General features: G+C 37.0%; 5 protein-coding genes and 1 pseudogene across 8 annotated transcripts; 2 read left to right on the top strand and 4 right to left on the bottom strand.

The window, feature by feature from the left end:
- The first annotated feature begins 37 nt into the window (after window positions 1-37).
- On the top strand, window positions 38-2,481 carry LOC18015007 (protein IQ-DOMAIN 1). The gene is made up of 5 exons (XM_006396272.2): window positions 38-339; window positions 452-754; window positions 849-1,094; window positions 1,180-1,326; window positions 1,408-2,481. The coding sequence occupies exons 1-5, from the start codon at window positions 208-210 to the stop codon at window positions 2,230-2,232; spliced, it is 1,653 nt and encodes a 550-aa protein (XP_006396335.1). The 5' UTR covers window positions 38-207; the 3' UTR covers window positions 2,233-2,481.
- An 841-nt stretch (window positions 2,482-3,322) lies between these two features.
- Window positions 3,323-6,603, top strand: LOC18015006 (heterogeneous nuclear ribonucleoprotein Q). Of its 2 annotated transcripts, none has more exons than XM_006396271.2 (9): window positions 3,323-3,468; window positions 4,144-4,598; window positions 4,681-4,797; window positions 4,903-5,043; window positions 5,124-5,303; window positions 5,398-5,599; window positions 5,736-5,917; window positions 6,015-6,100; window positions 6,209-6,603. In XM_006396271.2, the coding sequence occupies exons 2-9, from the start codon at window positions 4,164-4,166 to the stop codon at window positions 6,348-6,350; spliced, it is 1,485 nt and encodes a 494-aa protein (XP_006396334.1). In that variant the 5' UTR covers window positions 3,323-3,468; window positions 4,144-4,163; the 3' UTR covers window positions 6,351-6,603. The 2 variants fall into 2 exon arrangements, with proteins under 2 accessions (XP_006396334.1, XP_024010055.1); XM_024154287.1 differs by having other exon boundaries at window positions 3,336-3,649.
- Window positions 6,604-7,211: 608 nt separating this feature from the next.
- Window positions 7,212-8,833, bottom strand: LOC112085221. 2 transcript variants are annotated; one of them, XR_002898777.1, is made up of 4 exons: window positions 8,786-8,833; window positions 7,968-8,420; window positions 7,728-7,801; window positions 7,212-7,601 (listed from the first exon to the last, which is right to left on the bottom strand). XR_002898777.1 is itself a non-coding variant. In XM_024154375.1 (3 exons), exons 2-3 carry the CDS (start codon window positions 7,779-7,781, stop codon window positions 7,338-7,340), a joined length of 318 nt encoding a protein of 105 aa, XP_024010143.1. In that variant the 5' UTR covers window positions 7,782-7,801; window positions 7,968-8,428; the 3' UTR covers window positions 7,212-7,337. The 2 variants fall into 2 exon arrangements, 1 of the variants encoding a protein (XP_024010143.1); XM_024154375.1 differs by lacking the exon at window positions 8,786-8,833 and having other exon boundaries at window positions 7,968-8,428.
- Window positions 8,834-10,055: 1,222 nt separating this feature from the next.
- On the bottom strand, window positions 10,056-11,519 carry LOC18014911 (putative FBD-associated F-box protein At1g05080). Its single transcript, XM_006396270.1, has 3 exons — window positions 10,623-11,519; window positions 10,414-10,548; window positions 10,056-10,337 (listed from the first exon to the last, which is right to left on the bottom strand). The coding sequence occupies exons 1-3, from the start codon at window positions 11,517-11,519 to the stop codon at window positions 10,056-10,058; spliced, it is 1,314 nt and encodes a 437-aa protein (XP_006396333.1).
- A 1,938-nt stretch (window positions 11,520-13,457) lies between these two features.
- Window positions 13,458-15,210, bottom strand: LOC112085123 (annotated as a pseudogene).
- A 509-nt stretch (window positions 15,211-15,719) lies between these two features.
- LOC18014910 lies at window positions 15,720-17,512 on the bottom strand. 2 transcript variants are annotated; one of them, XM_024154421.1, is made up of 4 exons: window positions 17,258-17,512; window positions 16,710-17,133; window positions 16,352-16,544; window positions 15,720-16,164 (listed from the first exon to the last, which is right to left on the bottom strand). In XM_024154421.1, exons 2-4 carry the CDS (start codon window positions 16,847-16,849, stop codon window positions 15,850-15,852), a joined length of 648 nt encoding a protein of 215 aa, XP_024010189.1. In that variant the 5' UTR covers window positions 16,850-17,133; window positions 17,258-17,512; the 3' UTR covers window positions 15,720-15,849. The 2 variants fall into 2 exon arrangements, with proteins under 2 accessions (XP_024010189.1, XP_006396332.1); XM_006396269.2 differs by having other exon boundaries at window positions 16,710-17,512.
- Between the last annotated feature and the right edge of the window lie 574 nt (window positions 17,513-18,086).

Genomic DNA, 18,086 nt, shown 5'->3' with positions numbered 1-18,086 from the left:
GAGTCAGCAGAACTCTCTCTTAAGCAACCTTCCAAATTTATTGATACTTTCTGTTTCCCAAGATCCACCCACCACTCCTCCTCTCTCTCTCTTCATCTTCCTCATCTGCGCAAGAATCTAAACTAAATCTCATCCTCTAATGTCCGGAAACAGCAAGATGATTGTAATGTGTTGTCGACTGTGAAATCTTTATCTGACCAAATCGTCATGGGGAAGAAGAGCAGTTCTTCTTCTTCTTCCTGGCTCACCGCCGTTAAACGAGCTTTCCGATCTCCGACCAAGAAAGAACAAAACAACAACAATGCTCACGTTAATGAAGCCGAGGAAGAAGAAGACAAGGTTCGTTTGTTTCTGTCGAGAGATCTCTAAATCTTGTTTCTTTCACTCTCTTCAAATCTACTTGTTTTTGGAGAAGATTATTTGTTTCATTCAAATGCTCTGTTTTCTACAGAAGAAAGAGAAAAGACGGTGGTTATTCAGAAAATCGACGAATCACGACTCTCCGGCGAAGGCCTCCGTCGTCGGAAAAGACGGCTCTGCACCGACACCTACCAAAACGGCGGTGACAAACACAACTGCTTCATCCTCTGTTTCAGAAAAGAGATTCGCCGTATCTAAACCGCCCGCCACCGTCTCCGCCGCATCGGAAACTCACCCTCCGACGACGGAGTTACCAATTCTCGCAAGACGGACTTATACCGCAAGAGAAAACAACGCAGCTATTGTCATCCAAACAGGTTTCAGAGGTTATCTGGTGAGCAGATTTTGTTCTAATTACAACATAACTAACTCATTAATATTCATGTTTAATACTAAAAGTAATTAACGGTAACTGGGATTTGATTTAGGCAAGAAGAGCATTAAGAGCATTGAAAGGGTTAGTGAAGTTACAAGCACTAGTGAGAGGTCACAATGTGAGGAAGCAAGCAAAGATGACACTAAGGTGTATGCAAGCTCTGGTTCGAGTCCAGTCACGTGTTCTTGACCAACGTAAACGCTTGTCTCACGACGGTAGTCGCAAATCTGCTTTCAGTGACACTCACAGTGTCCTTGAATCTCGTTATCTTCAAGACATTTCAGACAGAAGATCCATGGTAAGAAGATCTAGAAAGATTCCAAACACCATTGTTGCTCTGTCTCAGCAATTAGCCAATGACTTTTTTAATGGTTCTTGTATAGTCAAGAGAAGGAAGCAGCATCGCGGAAGATTGGGATGAGCGACCACACACGATTGAAGAAGTGAAAGCAATGTTGCAACAAAGACGAGACACTGCGTTGAGACGAGAGAGTAACAATAACAGTTTATCACAAGCTTTCTCTCATCAGGTAAATTAAAAAGCCTCAAAATTGATTCTTTTGTATACCGTTTAATTACAGTGTCTGATTTGGTTTGATTGCTGATGTAAGATTCGGAGAACGAGAGGTAGTCAATCTATGGGAGACGAGGAAGAAGAGGAAGAGAGACCGAAATGGTTAGACCGATGGATGTCTTCTAAACCGTGGGATAAACGAGCTTCAACGGATCAAAGAGCACCGGTTTACAAAACCGTGGAAATCGATACTTCTCAACCGTATTTAACCCGCGGTTATTCAAGAACCGGAGCGAGTCCAAGCCGTAGTAGCCAAAGGCCTAATTCACCCTCAAGAACCAGCCATCATTACAACCAACAACAACAACAAACACACAATTTCTCATCAGCTACACCGTCTCCGGCTAAATCAAGACCGATACAAATCCGGTCCGCAAGTCCACGGATTCAAAGAGACGACCGGTCAGCTTACAACTACACATCGAACACACCTAGCTTGAGGTCTAACTATAGTTTCACCGCAAGAAGCGGTTATAGCGTTTGTACCGCTACTACGACCACGACTTCAAACGCTGCATTGCCGAATTACATGGCGATCACGGAATCAGCAAAGGCTAGAATCCGGTCTCAAAGCGCACCGAGGCAACGGCCTTCAACGCCTGAGAAAGACCGTACTGGGTCAGCTAGAAAACGGCTCTCGTTTCCGGTTCCACCGCAGCCGCCAGTGGAGGTTGGAGGAGGGTATTATGGTAATAGTAACAGCCAGAGTTTAAGGAGTCCAAGTTTCAAGAGTATAGGAGGTTCACAATTGGGTGCATTGGAGCAACAATCAAATTACTCTTCTTGTTGTACCGAGTCTCTTGGTGGTGGAGGAGAGATCTCACCTGCTTCTACTAGTGATTATAGGCGATGGTTAAGATGATTCAAAAAAAATCAACGGTCATGAATTTTACTTACTCATTTTCAAATAGTTCTTTTCCTATATATAATATAAATAATATTTTGACTAAAAAAAGAACGATGACTTTTGTAGTTTGTGTTGATGAGCTTTAAGATTGGTGTATCATGTGTTTTTTAGTGTGGGTGTGTTTCTTTTTTTTGTAGCTTTAAAATGAAGATTGGAAATGTAATCATGTAACTAATTAATCTCTATATAAATATGTTGGGTTTCATAGGTATTTGTACTTTAAAAAAAAATGATTGCAATTAGACTATCAACTACAAATCATGATCTTACTATCTTTATTTATGTTATGATATTATTTAGTTACTGAACTTAAAAGCAATGATGGCATTTTTTGAAATAAGTAATTGATAACAGAAATTTCCTCTGGCTACCTTTTTTATTAATTTAATGCAAAAATGACCAATAAAAAAGCTGCAACTTTGCAACTTGAGACACGAGCAAAGAACATCACCCATGTGACATGATTCCAACACTATCAGTCTTGTCTTCGACGTTACACACAACTCCACATCCACCTAAGATAAATGCTTCTTTAATTATAGCAAACAAAATAAATAAAAACCATGAAGTCTATCAGTTGGACCCAAGTTTGTTGTATTAATATCACTACCAAGTTTATTACTTAATAATTATACAGTATGAGTGTATGATTTGTAGACAAATGAACACCATAAAGCGTTAATTGAGTTTCCTTTTTTTTTACATCAATTGAGTTTCTTAGAATTTTGAAACAGACGACAAAAGAAAAAAGAATGTTGAAATAAATAATTGAGACCTGACCAAAAATGTTGTGAAGTTGAAAATATAAGTCAAGCGAGATAGAAGACGTTAAAAAAAATGTGTCAACTGTCAAGCGAGAGACGCGAAACAGCAAGCAGTTTTCATCTTCCCCGACAAAAACAGCGGGGCTGGGCGAATCACGGATGATCGCAAATGGGCCTAATGAAGAATTAGAAAGGTATGGGCCCAATAGAAACTAAATGGGCCTTAAAAAGCGTTTTCTTAGTGTTGTGAAGTGGGTGCGTTACATGTGATCACAGCCCAGGAGTGGTAAAGGGTCTTCTTCCACCGGAGATGGAGAAATAGCCGACCAGTTGAGTTAACAGTTTTCGTCGGATATCGAAGCGAAATCCCTAATTCCCCGAAACACCAATTTCCCAATTTATCCGATTCGAAAACAAACACGGTCTGGTATGCCGAGAAAATTCTCCATTTCTACTTTTCTTATACATTTGTTTTGGTTGTTTCGTAGATTTCTCTCATCTTCTTCGATTTTGTTCCCTCCCTAAAAAAAACAAAACAAAAAACGATAAACCCTAGTTTCTGAGCCTGTTTCGAGTTCAGATTTTTCCTTTATTTCTGAGCTGAGCTGGTGAGTAATTTGCTTTTGGGTGTCGATTTTCTTTAGTTTCAAATAGTGAGATTTGCTCGATTTTGTTTTCTGTGAGATGTGTGAGTCACGATCTCGAATTTGACTGGGTGCTTCGGGTATGGTTTGATTTGTTCTCTTAAGAATTTGACTCCTTTATGAGCTGAGCTTATCAACGGCAATTGGATCTGGAATCAAATACACAAATTTGCTCTTTTTCAAAGTTTTCATATTTATCGCATTATACGCCTCAGTTCAATTCTGATGAATCTCTGTCACCTCAAGAACCTAAATTTAGTTTTTACCTTTCATCTCTTCTTAACTTCAAACACTCCTATAATCCTATTCAGTGTAGAAAGAAAACGAAAAAGAGCAATTCTCATTCCATCCAATTCTGCCTCTCTTTTTCTATACGTTATAAGCTCTTTGCATTTTTAACAGCTACCACCTGAGCTTCTAGGTTAACAGTTTCTTAAGTATGGTTATTGGATGACCAGATATCATTTGCAAGAACCTCATGTCAGACGCTCGAGATGTTGACGACCGTGTGGATTTCGAGGAGGGTAGCTACAGTGAGATGGAGGATGAAGTGGAGGAGGAACAAGTAGAAGAATATGAAGAAGAGGAAGAAGAAGAAGACGACGAGGGTGATGATGGTGGCAATCAAATTGCAGAAGAACATGATGTGGAGGATTATGGTGATAGAAAAGAAGGGGATAGGGAAGAAGGTCAGGAAGAATTAGGTGAAGATGACGATAACCATATTGATATTGAGACAGCGGACGATGAAGAGAAATCTGCATCTCCTATTGATGAAGAAGAAAGGGAAAAGTATTCCCATCTTCTTTCACTTCCTCCTCAGGGTTCTGAAGTTTTCATTGGCGGGCTCCCAAGGGATGTTGGAGAAGAGGACCTGAGGGATCTATGTGAAGGATTAGGCGAGATCTTCGAGGTTGGAACAGCAATAATCTATGTGTCCAATTTAGCATGATCCTCTTTGTATTTACGGCTGACTTTTAACTTTTCTTTTACAGGTGAGACTGATGAAAGATAGGGACTCTGGCGAGAGCAAAGGCTATGCTTTTGTAGCTTTCAAAACGAAAGACGTTGCACAAAAGGCAATTGAGGAGTTGCACAGTAAAGAGTTTAAGGCAATCTCAACCGTTAAACTTATTGATCGTTGCTAGTTTACACTTTACATTGTACTCATAACTACTTCCGTTTAACCTATATGGCTATATCTAACTTTTTTACAGGGAAAAACCATAAGATGCTCCCTTTCTGAAACAAAGAATAGATTATTTATTGGTAACATCCCAAAGAGCTGGACTGAGGATGAGTTTAGAAAAGTCATAGAGGATGTTGGTCCAGGAGTGGAGAACATCGAGCTCATAAAAGTAAGAAGATTTAGTCAATCTGATTGCCATGGTTGATCTTTGCTTAATTCCCTTACTAATTATCTTCTTGGTGCCTGTAGGACCCAACAAATTCCACTCGTAACCGTGGTTTTGCATTTGTGTTATACTATAACACTGCATGTGCTGATTACTCAAGACAGAAAATGATAGATTCTAATTTTAAGCTTGAGGGTAACGCTCCAACTGTGACTTGGGCAGACCCGAAAAGCTCTCCTGAGCATTCAGCTGCTGCTGCTCAGGTACAAATTAAATGGAGGGTTCATTCTATCTGCACAAGAACTCTCTCTCTAGCGCTTTTTTTTTGTGACAATCTCTATTGTGCTATATGCTCAGGTGAAAGCTCTTTATGTGAAGAACATTCCAGAGAATACCTCAACAGAGGAACTAAAGGAACTCTTTCAAAGGCATGGAGAAGTGACTAAAATCGTCACGCCTCCTGGGAAAGGTGGAAAGCGTGATTTTGGGTTCGTCCACTATGCTGAAAGGTCTAGTGCATTGAAGGCTGTCAAAGATTCCGAGAGATATGAAATCAACGGTAAGTTTTTCTTACTCATCCAGAAGATGGGGATTGAGTAACTTTGAACGTCATGACTTCTCTTTAATAGCGTTTGTTTATTTTGGTCTAAAGAGATGTTATTGACTAACACGTCCCACAAACTTGCAAACTACAGGTCAACCGCTAGAAGTTGTGCTTGCTAAACCCCAGGCGGAAAGGAAACATGACCCTTCTTCTTATTCTTACGGAGCTACACCTACTCCTGCTCCCTTTGCGCATCCTACGTTTGGTGGTTTTGCTGCGCCTCCTTATGGTGCTATGGGTGCTGGTTTGGGTATTGCCGGTAGTTTTAATCAGGTACATATATATTTCTATGAAAAGACCTGTTTCTCATCTCTAAAAAGTCTTTATCAGCAACCTTGTATAAACTTGAGTTCAATTATGGATTGAGCAGCCAATGATCTATGGTAGAGGAGCAATGCCAACAGGGATGCAAATGGTTCCAATGCTTCTTCCCGATGGCCGAGTTGGCTATGTTCTGTAAGTTAATTTTTCTTGAATCCAAATCTCGTCATCCTTCTCTTTCAATTCATCTTTACATTTGCTTCTGTATCTCAAGAAAAAACCATATTTGTGTATATTATGTAGGCAACAGCCTGGTATGCAGATGGCACCACCACCACGACCCAGAAGAGTTGACCGGAATAACGGCTCAAGCGGAGGGTCAGGGAGAGAGAGCAGTCATGATCATGATGGTAACCGAGGAGGCCGAAGGTACCGACCCTACTAGCCAGCAAGCTATAGAAAAAAGAAGCAAGTAGAAAAAGCTGTATTGGAGAATTTGTTTGTAGTTTGTTTCATTTGAGAACTTTAAAAAAAGCTCTCTCTCATGTGTTATAAATGTGAAATCGAAACCTTACGGTTTCTAGTTTGATAAGCAGATTTTACTGAGGGGATAGGATTAAGTGATATGATCTTATTCTCTTAAATTATGGGACTTTTCTTTATCTCTTCTGAAATCTTAATAATACTTTTCTCAGTCAGACTAACAACACCCTTCAGGTCCAATCAATTTTTTATTTTAATAATCAATTTTTATCTATCTTTTTTTGTATTTTTATATGGCAATATTAATTGGTTTAAAATATTAAATGGTTTGGAGTGGAATGTTAGTTATTAGATTAAGATAGTCATGGCTCATAAAAAGCACACGTTTTGTGTGCGCCGGCATCATGTAATTGCCTACGTACTACGTCAAAAGCCTTGATTGGAATTTTGAAAAGATCACAAGCCCATGGCTCAATCAAGATTATGAATATCTAATGAAAAAGCTTGGGCTTTTAACCATAGTAAGCCCACGTTTTGTGGGAAGGGGGCGAACTGATACAAAAAGTCTTTTAAACCTTTCTGATTATGCGAGTTGTTCAGCTTCATTTGCTCTTATACGGAAACCAGCATTGAACCATTGAAATTCTTCGATTTGTAGGGAAAAAAAAAAGATGATGAGATGCAGGACAAACAAAAGGCAGCAGAAGTTTCTACCATGAGCAAACTTCTGTACCAAAGATAATCAGAAAATATTTTCAAAATCTCATCGCTCTTAACAATATTACTCCACCGAGAATTGATATTAGTAAAACAGTTAGGGAGAGAATTGTGTGGGTCTGTTTTTATTTATCGGGCTGGCTCTAACCATGAATGGTTTGCTTATACATTTGTTTCTCCCATATATCAGCCGACAGCCATCAACGTATATAAAATCTCTCAACTCATTCTACTAGTGACGCTTCTTAACAGTGTTCTTCAGACGATTGATGGTGATTTTCGCAGATGCTTCTTTTTTGGTGACCTTTCTTCCAAATTTCCCTTCACGAGTAGCAAGCTTGTTCCCTTCCACATAGTTATCAAACGACAATTGCATCGACATCTTCTTCTTCAACTTGTTTGCTTCAATAACCTCATCCGTGATTATGTCTTCCTCATTTCCCATCAGTACATCTTCGTACTCCTCAAACAGATTCTGCATCAGCGATTTTGGAAACTGAAAAGAAAAAATGTGTGAACAATTGAACAGCCTCATATCGCTTTAGATAAAGAGAAACTATGCTCATATCGCAAACAAAAACTATGAAACATAGTTGAACAAAATCTATGAAACCAACCTCACCTCATATTCCAGATCATCTTTTGGATCCCATTCAACCCCGTGGAAAATTTTCATCAGGTCTTGATCACTAGTGTCTAATCCACATGCGTGATTATAGATTTCGAGAAAAATCATTTAGATTCAATTCAAAAAAAAAAAAAGAGAAAATCATTTAGAAACCTAAAAAAAACATAGAAAGATCAATTCCAACAAACACAGTAACAACCAAAAAAAGAAGCAAAATAAGAAAGAATTACTTACCCAGGCAAGAACCTTTGATCTTCCATCATCAAAACAGCGATGAGAGACCTTAGTTCACCTTGTGGTGGAGTGAGGACGATGATCCACAGATCCTCAATAGCGCTTTGGAGAGAGCTCAAAATATGAAAACATGTCTCAATCTTCTGTTTCATCGATACATCCTTAACTTTCTTCCTCTGTATTCTTTCTATTTTCTTAATCTTGTCCCTCACGTAGTGAAAAAGCTTAATTAAATGGAGGGAAACAAAAGAAGGTAGTATAGCTTAAATCAAATTAAAAGAAACCTATGAACAGAATCAAAGTCACCTTATAAACTGCATCCTGTTTAGAGTCCACACAAGATCACCGTTCTTTCCAACTTCTTTGATGATCGCCTGGAGTGGATCAGATAGTTTTTCAATCGGTGGACATCCACGTATAGCATTGAACATGTCCACGAAGGTGGGAAGGAAACTTGAAAAAGAGATCAGAAATCAGAAGATCAGTCTAAGATAGCAAAGAGTCAGAATCAAACAGATAACTAGTAAAGAGTGAGAATCAAACAGATAACTCGCAAAGAGGGAGAATCAAAGAGATAATAACTCTCAAAGAGGGAGAATCAAACAGATAACTCGCAAAGAGTGAGAATCAAACAGATAACTCGCAAAGAGTGAGAATCATTTGATCTGGCATTGTTTATTGTTTCAGAGTACGATGAAAGATAAGCAATTTTTTCAAAACTAAAACAGAGTGATCAAAAATCAGAATCGATCAATAACTAGCAATCTGAAAGATAAATATCAAAAGATGTAACAAAAAGGGAGGATCAAACATCTTACCTAACGGAATCTGTCCTCATGACCTGGGAATCTGAACATGGAGAAATTAAAATCTCTGCAAGTGCACAAAAATGGCATTTATAGCATAAAGGGTTACATAATAAATATTGAATCAACCAAGTAGTAAGTGATGTGACTAAAGAAAATACTTGAAAAGTCAGTTAGAAGACTTTAAAATGGATTTCAAATCAATGAGATAAATGTTGTCTGGAAAAATTCTTAAGTAAATCTAAATTGCAGATTAAAAAGCCATTAGGATCTTAATGAGGATCCATTCTCGAACTCAAAAGTCAAAACACAGTTATAAAATCAACCAACTTTCACTGTAAACATTAATTATGTCTAAACAATGCGGCTGATGTTGGATCAGAATCTGAGTGTATTAAGAAATAAAGAAGAGAGAGACATGCATAATAAGATTTAAAAAGTGTTATTCAATTATGTATTTTAATTGATTTAAGAATTTGTAAATGATTTATAAATCCAAGTAAAATTTATTGATTTTAAAATGTAACATGTTGATTTTAATAAGTATATACAGATTCAAAAAAAAAAATTGGATTTAAGTCTCTATATTTTAACAAATAAGTTCTTGCAAATCCACCAAAATCTATTGTGAGATCAAATACATTAGTAAATCCGTATAATTGAATAATACGTGATTTAAATTAAAATTTATAAATCATATAACCAAAAACACATGATTTTAACAAGAATTTTAATGTGTAATATTAAAAAAATATTGAACAACGATCAATATTAAAGTCTCAATCCATTATTCGCGTGTCTAATTTTTATAGTATATAACAGAAGTTACTTGACAATTATATATCCTTTTTTAAAAAAAAGTTGAGTATATTTTCTTTACTTTTAGGAACAAAAGCAATTAAAAAAAATAGTTTTTTTTTTTTTTTTTTTTATTCCGCGTTCCATAACTTTGTATCATATAATAGCATTAAAGTCCACAATAAATTACTAGACAAATAAAATATTGCAATAGATATGCGTCAGACTTTGAAAGGGATTTCACCACAATTTCATTGAAAAGTTCATGACTGAACTTCAAGTTACTGTGTAGAGGAGATCGAAGATCCTAACTATGAAGAGGCTTGATATGACTGTATTTGACTACATCTAATTTTCTGTTCACGTACAATCTAAAACATGATGATTGATCATTTGATCTAGCATTGTTTATTGTTTCTGAATACGAATATACTATTTTTGAAGCTGCTCATATAACAGATATTGTTAACATTAACTATATCTGTCAAGTTTTGAAAAAAAGCTGGCATGTTATTGAAACCCTTTGAATAGCTTTCAGCTCCTCCATCGTTATGTCTTCGTCTTCAAGTTTTAAGGTGGACAAGTAGATTGTCGCCGTCTTTAAACATCTAGCGGTGGTTAGGAGGTATTCTACCAATTCTTGCTCTTCTTCCCTTCCGCCATAATCTATCAACTCAAACTTCTCCAGACTTGATGATAAGCATTCGGGATCATAGCTCGAGTCGCTCCACGAAATAGAGGTAACCGGGGGTCGATGGGTTGCTTTCTGAAAAGCAACATTTGCTATTAGTATGCATTAAAATACCCATCTTGATTAGATTTTTAGTGAGGAGGATACGTACATAATCAATTATAAGAAACTTTAGTTTCGGAGCATTATGAAGGAAAGACACAAATGAACCCATCCAGTTTGTGTCACACGGAAATATCTTACATTTTGTCAGTCGAGAGAATTTGATGGTGCTAGAACACACAATCTGCAATGGTCAAAACGTCATACGTAGATACAACAATGTGATCACAAAGGGAGGGGGAGAGAGAGATAGATTACCATGTTCTCAGTCAAAATCAACTCAAGAAATAAGACTGTTGAGAAAGATCTTAAGAACTTGTCAACATTAGGGAAAGACCGATCAACATTGATGTACACTTCCTCCAAACAAGGCGTATTCTCAATCGACCAATAGTTTCCTGAATTATCGTTGATGTCTAAGCATGTTAATGCTGGTGTATCAATAGCCACACAACTATCTGTATCTTCGACATCATTGTCCGATATATTATCATTACTATACCATAAGTCCAATAAATAAGGAGTTTTCACAGTGAACTTTTTCACATTGTCATCCTTTTCCCGTGTCACAAAAATAACCTCGAGAATGGGGCAGCTTGATAAGAGCCTAATGAGAGAATCCTCGTTTTTATAAACCACACGGTTTAGTTCGAGCACTCTCAGTGATGGGAGCCAGGCGGAAGAAGGAACATCCACAAGAACCTTGTGGGAAAGAGTCAGTATCTCGAGAGATTTGCAAGAGTAAAGGGTCATGGGCAATTTGGTTGGTTCTGCGGACCAGCGGAGCTCGAATTTTAGAAAAACCAGGCCGCGATCAACAGCTTTCGCAACCCACTTTCCCACATCAGCATCTGATGGACACCATCGACCGAGTTGCATAAACAAGTTAGTTAAGACAGGTGCTTTATGGACTTGCAATGATTTGTCAAGAAACCACCAAACGCTATTCTTGCTCTCGTCATCGTATTCTTTGTAGTCAAGCTTAGGCAACATCGTCCACATAAAACGCCATCGCTTAGACAAAATCATGGTCGCTACTGCTTCTTTAATCGGGATAGACAAGAGTATCATCACAAGCAATTCTTCGGGTAAAGCACTGATCCGGTCTTCAATCTCTTCAATTCTCGCATCGTAATTATCGGCTGTGTCTAGCATCTTCAGGAGGCAAAACCCTAAGAGAATAACAGCTTAAAGGGAATTTGTGATTTTTTTTTCTCCTCAATTTCCTCATATATTTTTTTGGGGTGTGATTTCCTCTTATTTTTTAGGGACATTTGCCACAATAACCCCAAAAATATGAAAAATAACTATGATAACCTCTCTAGATTTTTGAAGATTATTTGAAGATATTATTCCTAAATTACCCTTACACATATAATTTATTTGCTAAAAAGGTAATAGTTAAAAAAAATAATTTACTCATTTGTTCATACTTTGAAAAGCATAACTAATGGAATATTTCACATTTCGGTGGACTTCAAATTGATACGTTTTTAAGTTTGTGTATTTTGACAAATCCACAAGTTTTTGGTAGATTTATAATGCAAATCCGGTAGACTTATATTTTGTTAGCTGATAATAGGTAGATCAGCTTAAAATCAGCATTTATATAGTAGACTTCAAATGTTACTTCGGCAGATTTGTGTTCATCTACAGATATTTGGCAGATTAGGAGAAAATATAAAAACTGTGGTAAACTAGAAAATCCAAACCAGTGAACTTGTATGTTGTTTGCTGATAATCGGCAAATCTGCATTTGTATGGTAGACTTTGATTTTTACTCTGCAGAAATTTAACAAATTAGGATTAAGTCTCCCAATTGTGGCAGACTAAAAAATTCCAATGGGTAGACTTGTATGTTTTTTGCTGATAATCGGTAGACTAACTTTAAATATGCATATGTATGTTAAACTTCATTTTTTACTCTGGCAGATTTGTGTTATATCTGCTGAGATTGTACAGACTAAGATAAAGTCTACAAATTGTGGCAGATTAGAAAATCCAAACCGGTGGACTTGTATATTGTTGGTTTATAATCGTAAGACTAACTTAAACTATGTATTTATGTGATAGACTTCAAATGTTATTCTGGTATATTTATGTTATATCTGCGGAGATTTGGCAGATTAGGATAAAGTTTACGAATAGTGGTAGACTAAAAAATTCTTTTGTGGTTTAGGATAAACTATACTTTCAGATTTTTTTTCATTAAATATTTATCTTAATTAAAATTTGGAAAGATTTTTAATATCTAATAATAATTGAAAAATAATATTCAAATTTTTCATAACTAATTTATTCAAAATTGTCATAAAGGCAATTTCGGAACTGATGTAAAATATTAAGAAAACACATGTTATGTGAGTAATAAAAAATTGATGGGTTATCTCAGCTAATCATGATATTTTTTGGGTTATCCTAGATAATTTTCTCTATTATTTTTTATTAACAACCAAAAATATTTACAAGATGCGAGGAATAAACGACATATTCGAAAAGCCCAAAACTAACTGGCGTTTGGGCCCGAATAACCTTTAATTTAATAAATTCTGTGAATATTTTCGTGGGTTGTTCCTCTGAAGTTTGTTTTAGCGAGTTTGGATGTGGATAGGCACAATCGAACTTTTCTTCGGGAGAGATTTAAATCCAAAGTAGAGTATTTGGCCGGGGGGGGAGAAAAGAAAAATATGTTTCAGACAGTCATGTGGTCTTTTCTTTTGCCTTCATTATTTAAGGACTGTTTGGCGTATTAAGCTTAATCACACACTACACTAAATGAGGATACTCGCAACCCCGTATCCAAACCTGGCGGAAGCGAACTAGATTGGGCCTCCGTCAGGCCCATATAATCTCTAACAATTAAAATGGAAAAGCATTAGACTCCACTATAAATTACAAGACAATTAAAATATTGCAATAGATATGTGTCAGATTTTGAAAGGGATTTTACCACAACCTTTAACGTTATAATAAGGTAGTAAATTGAGAGAAAAGGAAAACACCACTTAATTATACATACATATTGTGCTTAACATTACTAAAAGAAAACCATTATTGAAATGTCATATGAGTAAGAAAAAAAAAAACAATAAATTAAGGCTCAATGCACTTGAAATCCTTGATGGTGGCAAGTCTGTGGAGAAAGACGTCAAAGTCATCGTCGCGGCTAAGCATGCTGACGCGTACGTACTTCTTATCACAGCCACATCGGTCTTCTCCTCTCGTCGAAACCTTTTTTTCCTTGAAGAGACTTCAGAGATCTCTCTCGTCTTTGCACCCCAACCATTTCAATATCACAAAACGTTAGTGGACGACTAAGACCGTCACAAATTCAACACACACAAAATGGTTTGTGGTTTTTTTTTTTGGTCAAAGGTTTGTGGTTTAATACCAGGATAAGTCGAGTTATTTTTGCCAAAGAAGTTGCAAAAGGCTTGCGGGTATTAGGTAAAGTGAATGTGTCACCAGACTCTACGACCTATCGTACCCTCTCCCACCGTGACCTCATCTTCTCGTAACCATAGTCGTAGAAGCTCTCCGACAAGTTTCGGTGAGTAATATCACTTACTACTTGAAAAGTTCAAATGACTCGATCGGATCGGATACGTTTGTCTCATAAACATAAATAGAGTAAAAAAAGAAAAGAACGGCGCCGTTGTAAGTGGTTAGTTTGACTCACCCGATACGGGACCCAGCGTGACCGGTGATCTGAGAGAAGGTGAAGAGCAGAAGGTCGTGGTCTTGACGACGGCGAGTGATGGAGAGTGTAGTGTGGCCCCAATAATTTACCGAGTCGTATATCACTTTCCAACCCTCCGTACGGTTCACCACCGGCTCTCTGATGGTCCCATCAGGGTTGTTCGGTGATGTCACCATCTCGATGTACGGTCCAGTTTTGTTGAACGTTCTTGCGTCTCCTTCCCATTTGTATAGCTTCGATTGAACATACGATGCCTTCTCCACGTATGTCTGTAACAAAACATATAACAAAATATTGAACGGATTTTAAAGGATAGGAATGTGGGACGTAAGCATTAATTAGTAATTAAATTTCAGTTTCTGTTTTATATTTAGGTTGTATGCGCCGCCATCATGTAATTACGTGCGTACCAGGTGAAAAACCTTTATTTGTTGTTGTAATGATCAGAACAAGACCATGGCCCAATAAAGATTATAGAAGGAAATATCTAATGGACCGATAAAGATTATGGAAGGAAATATTATCTAATGACAGTAAGCATTGGAAAAACATATGCAGCGATGATAGATTCCGAATATCGAGGTTTTTGTCTTTTGATCAATCATAACCATGTAAAACTTGGTTTCAAGTTTCGACTTTCAACTTTGTCAATAGGCTCCTCCTCAGCTGTTGACAATTCATCATCACATAACCTAACAATATCAGCAACATTTTTTTTTCCAATTCAAACGAATTAATAACAACATCCACATATACATACTGAAAATGCGTTGTATCAATATCATGAATTGCCAAGAGAAATGCAAAGGATAGATTAATGCGTTTGAAGTTGGGTAAAACAATTATTATTAGCAATCAAACCCACGATACAGGAGTATTTAGAGATGTTAACTACCAAGAATAAAACATGAATTAATTCCATATACATACTGAAAATTATGAAATATCTACAAGGACTGCATCAAACACAAAGAAACTTGGATCACGGATCCTACCAAGACTCCGCAGTTCAATCAAATGGGACAACAGCAGGATATGGACGTATGGCTATGAGTCGACTGGAGAGTTAAGAAGTAGAGGAATAAAGGATACCTGTGTAAGTGTAGTATTCGTCCAAATAGATTGGCTAGAATTAAAGCAATGCATCGTTTTGCAGAGCAAAGAAATAGTTCCATACGCCGAGGAACCACATCAGGCGTATGAGAAACCTGCTTCAGTAACAACAACAATAATATATAATAATTACAAGGTTATAAGTGGCTAAAAAGGCACACAAATGTGTTAAAACCTATCGACTACATATCTATTCTTGTTCTTATGATATATGACGATTGGTTGCTTTGCTTTTACAGATTATATTACCCATCAATCTGACTCCATATTTGCTTTATTGAAATCACGTTTGCCGAAGCCATTCACGATCCAAGCTTTTTTGTTTTTCCTTTATTCGTTTTTTTTGTTAATATTGCTATTATTTTTTTGTCTTAATCTTATAATATTGTTCGAGGGTAGAGAGTAAACAGTGGAATATAGTATGAGATAGTAAACAGCGAAATATAATACTATTGTTATTCAACAGCAGAAAATATAACATTGTTGTTCGACAGCAGATAGTCAACATATATATAGAAATATAATACTATAGTTCAACGATAGATTGGTAAATAAGTATGATATATAATAAAGTGGCCTAAAAGTAGTCATAGGTAAATATATGATATAAAAGAAAATTAAAAAAGTGTTGAGCAACCCAAGACGAGGAAATTGCGCGCCAAGACGTCGAAATTACTCGCGCTTCCCGATATTTTTGGTTCGGTTCTCATGGTTTTTACAATATGCAATTAGTTTGCCTAGCTTCCGGTCAAAGGAGGTCTCAGCAAAAGCTCCCCTCTGTGCTTCCTCATACTGCTTAGTAGAATCCTCGATTTGCTTCCTGAACATCCGTTTATTTGCTTCAATTTCCTCAGTTGTGGGGGTCTCCTCTTCAACATTCTCTTCCACCAGCGCTGCCTTCTGTTTCTTCTGCTTTCTTTCTCGTTCTCTTTTCCTCATCTGCTCCTTGACGTGATGAAATTGTTTCGCCATCAACTTTCGGGGAACCTGAGGAGATAAAATAACAAAATTAATAACAAAATTGGGAAAATAAATCAAAGCTACAAAACAAACTAACTGTAGGAAAAACAATAAAGAAATCAATTAAATGGTAACAAAGTAGATCTGAGGGAAGCAGAGAGTAAAATAAAAGCAAATCGTATGGTTAAAACTTAAAATCGAATAAAAAAAAAACCTCATATGCTGCATCGTCCTTGGAATTCCATACGATTTGACCGCTCCTTTCTTCACCACTCCTTTTTATGATCATCCTCAGAGTCTCAGATACGTCTGTTTCTTGTATGATCTTCGTCAGGGAGTCAGAGAGATCATCATCCGGAGGTGATCCTCTGATAGAGTTGAACATCTGGAGAAAATTCTTCAGAAAACTGAACGAGAGTGATAAAAAAATCAGAATAGATGAAAGAGAGTGATAAAAAAAAATCAGAATAGACGAAACAGAGTGATCAAAACAGAATAGATAGCAATCTGAAAGGTAAATAGCAATTTGAAATATGAATATCAACAGAGAGAGGGAGGATCAAAGATCTTACACAGCTGGGAATCTGTCCTCATGATCCATCATAACTGTGCAGAACAAGTTCAGACTTCCTCTCGGTGGAAGGAGAAACGCCGCCCAGAGTTCCTCCATCGCTTCCTTGATGGGAGTCCAGCTCTGAAGTTTCTCTGCCATTGTTGACGATGGAAAAAGCTCGAGAGAGAGAGAAATTAGTGAGAAAATGTGTAAAAACAAACAAATTAAGAGAGTATGGAACTGTATTGGAGCCGTGGGAAGAATATATATACCTCTCTAGGCGCATGGTAAAATATCTGAATTTGGGACTGAATTCGAATTGAAACTGGAATCAGCTGCGATTCAGATACACGGTGTGGTAAAATGGAAAGCAATTCACCGCCCTTGGATGACAATGCCTATGATCCAACGGTAGATTTTGAATCCATGCTCTAACCGTCTAACTGGAAAGGAACTCGAATGGAAACTGAGATCAACTTGTACGGTATTTGAAAATGGAATCAACCCACGCCCTTGGATGACAAGGGATATGATCGAACGGCCAAAAATTGAAATTGGAGGAATAACCGTGTAACTGCACATCTGCACTGGGTCGAAGGAAAATCAAATCTTGGATGAGGATCCTAGCCTCTGCGAGCGGACGCACGGTACATGAATCTCTCTTCTATATATTCAAAAAAAAAAAAAAAGAATCTCTCTTCTCGAACAACCTAGGCCTTGTTCTTGAAACCACCTTTCGTCTCTCACCTACGGCCGATTCAAAAAGCTGCTCGATTGAGAGAGAGAGGAGAGAGAAGAGAGAGAGAGAGAGGAGAGAGAAGACATCTGGTCTGGATGAGAGAGGAATATGTGTTCCATTTTTTATTTATCTCCAAAATTACTATTAAATGGGCCTTATGGGCTTCTTTCTCTTTTTACGCAAACAATTTTGTTAGCCCATCATATTTAAAACCACAGAAATTTCCAAATCATTTTCTTACCCGATTACAGCCTGTTAATTATATATATGTTTCGGAGTTTTGATCGGAGTTTCGCTAGCATTAGCAGCTATATCATATGTGCAGCTGACCTGAACCTAACGTATTAACATAAAATCACAGAAAATTTTAGGAGTACTTGAGCAATAATTTTTTTTAAAAAAAGTTTTAAAATTTTGTAATATTTGCATATATATAATACAATAACATTACAATTATTTAGTCTGTATCCTCTCTATTCAAGAATTTGGGTAATTCATGAGGATTAGATAAGGATACTCGAAACCCCGTTTCCAAACCTGGCGGAAGCGAACTAGTTTGGGCCTCCTTCAGGCCACATAAATCATAATGCACAATAGCGTAACCTCGATAAAATGTAAAAGCATTAAAGTCCATTATAAATTACAAATAATATATTG

Source organism: Eutrema salsugineum, unplaced genomic scaffold (assembly GCF_000478725.1).
Source record: "Eutrema salsugineum unplaced genomic scaffold, Eutsalg1_0 scaffold_3, whole genome shotgun sequence".
NCBI classification, from domain to species: Eukaryota; Viridiplantae; Streptophyta; class Magnoliopsida; order Brassicales; family Brassicaceae; genus Eutrema; species Eutrema salsugineum.
This window is presented reverse-complemented; position numbering and strand designations above follow the sequence as displayed.

Bases quoted from the DNA above. Each gene is read 5' to 3' on its own strand.
- LOC18015007 (XM_006396272.2), top strand. From the start codon at position 208: ATGGGGAAGAAGAGCAGTTCTTCTTCTTCTTCCTGGCTCACCGCCGTT. The intron at 755-848 runs GTGAGCAGATTT...GATTTGATTTAG, and splicing joins CAGGTTTCAGAGGTTATCTG to GCAAGAAGAGCATTAAGAGC. The intron at 1,327-1,407 runs GTAAATTAAAAA...TGCTGATGTAAG, and splicing joins CACAAGCTTTCTCTCATCAG to ATTCGGAGAACGAGAGGTAG.
- LOC18015006 (XM_006396271.2), top strand. From the start codon at position 4,164: ATGTCAGACGCTCGAGATGTTGACGACCGTGTGGATTTCGAGGAGGGT. The intron at 5,600-5,735 runs GTAAGTTTTTCT...TGCAAACTACAG, and splicing joins CGAGAGATATGAAATCAACG to GTCAACCGCTAGAAGTTGTG. The intron at 6,101-6,208 runs GTAAGTTAATTT...TATATTATGTAG, and splicing joins GGCCGAGTTGGCTATGTTCT to GCAACAGCCTGGTATGCAGA.
- LOC112085221 (XM_024154375.1), bottom strand. From the start codon at position 7,781: ATGAAAATTTTCCACGGGGTTGAATGGGATCCAAAAGATGATCTGGAA. The intron at 7,602-7,727 runs GTGAGGTTGGTT...TTTTCTTTTCAG, and splicing joins AAGATGATCTGGAATATGAG to TTTCCAAAATCGCTGATGCA.
- LOC18014911 (XM_006396270.1), bottom strand. From the start codon at position 11,519: ATGCTAGACACAGCCGATAATTACGATGCGAGAATTGAAGAGATTGAA. The intron at 10,549-10,622 runs GTAATCTATCTC...TGACCATTGCAG, and splicing joins TGATTTTGACTGAGAACATG to ATTGTGTGTTCTAGCACCAT. The intron at 10,338-10,413 runs GTACGTATCCTC...GTTGCTTTTCAG, and splicing joins AGTTTCTTATAATTGATTAT to AAAGCAACCCATCGACCCCC.
- LOC18014910 (XM_006396269.2), bottom strand. From the start codon at position 16,849: ATGGCAGAGAAACTTCAGAGCTGGACTCCCATCAAGGAAGCGATGGAG. The intron at 16,545-16,709 runs GTAAGATCTTTG...ACTCTCGTTCAG, and splicing joins GAGGACAGATTCCCAGCTGT to TTTTCTGAAGAATTTTCTCC. The intron at 16,165-16,351 runs GTTTTTTTTTTA...TTATCTCCTCAG, and splicing joins AGGACGATGCAGCATATGAG to GTTCCCCGAAAGTTGATGGC.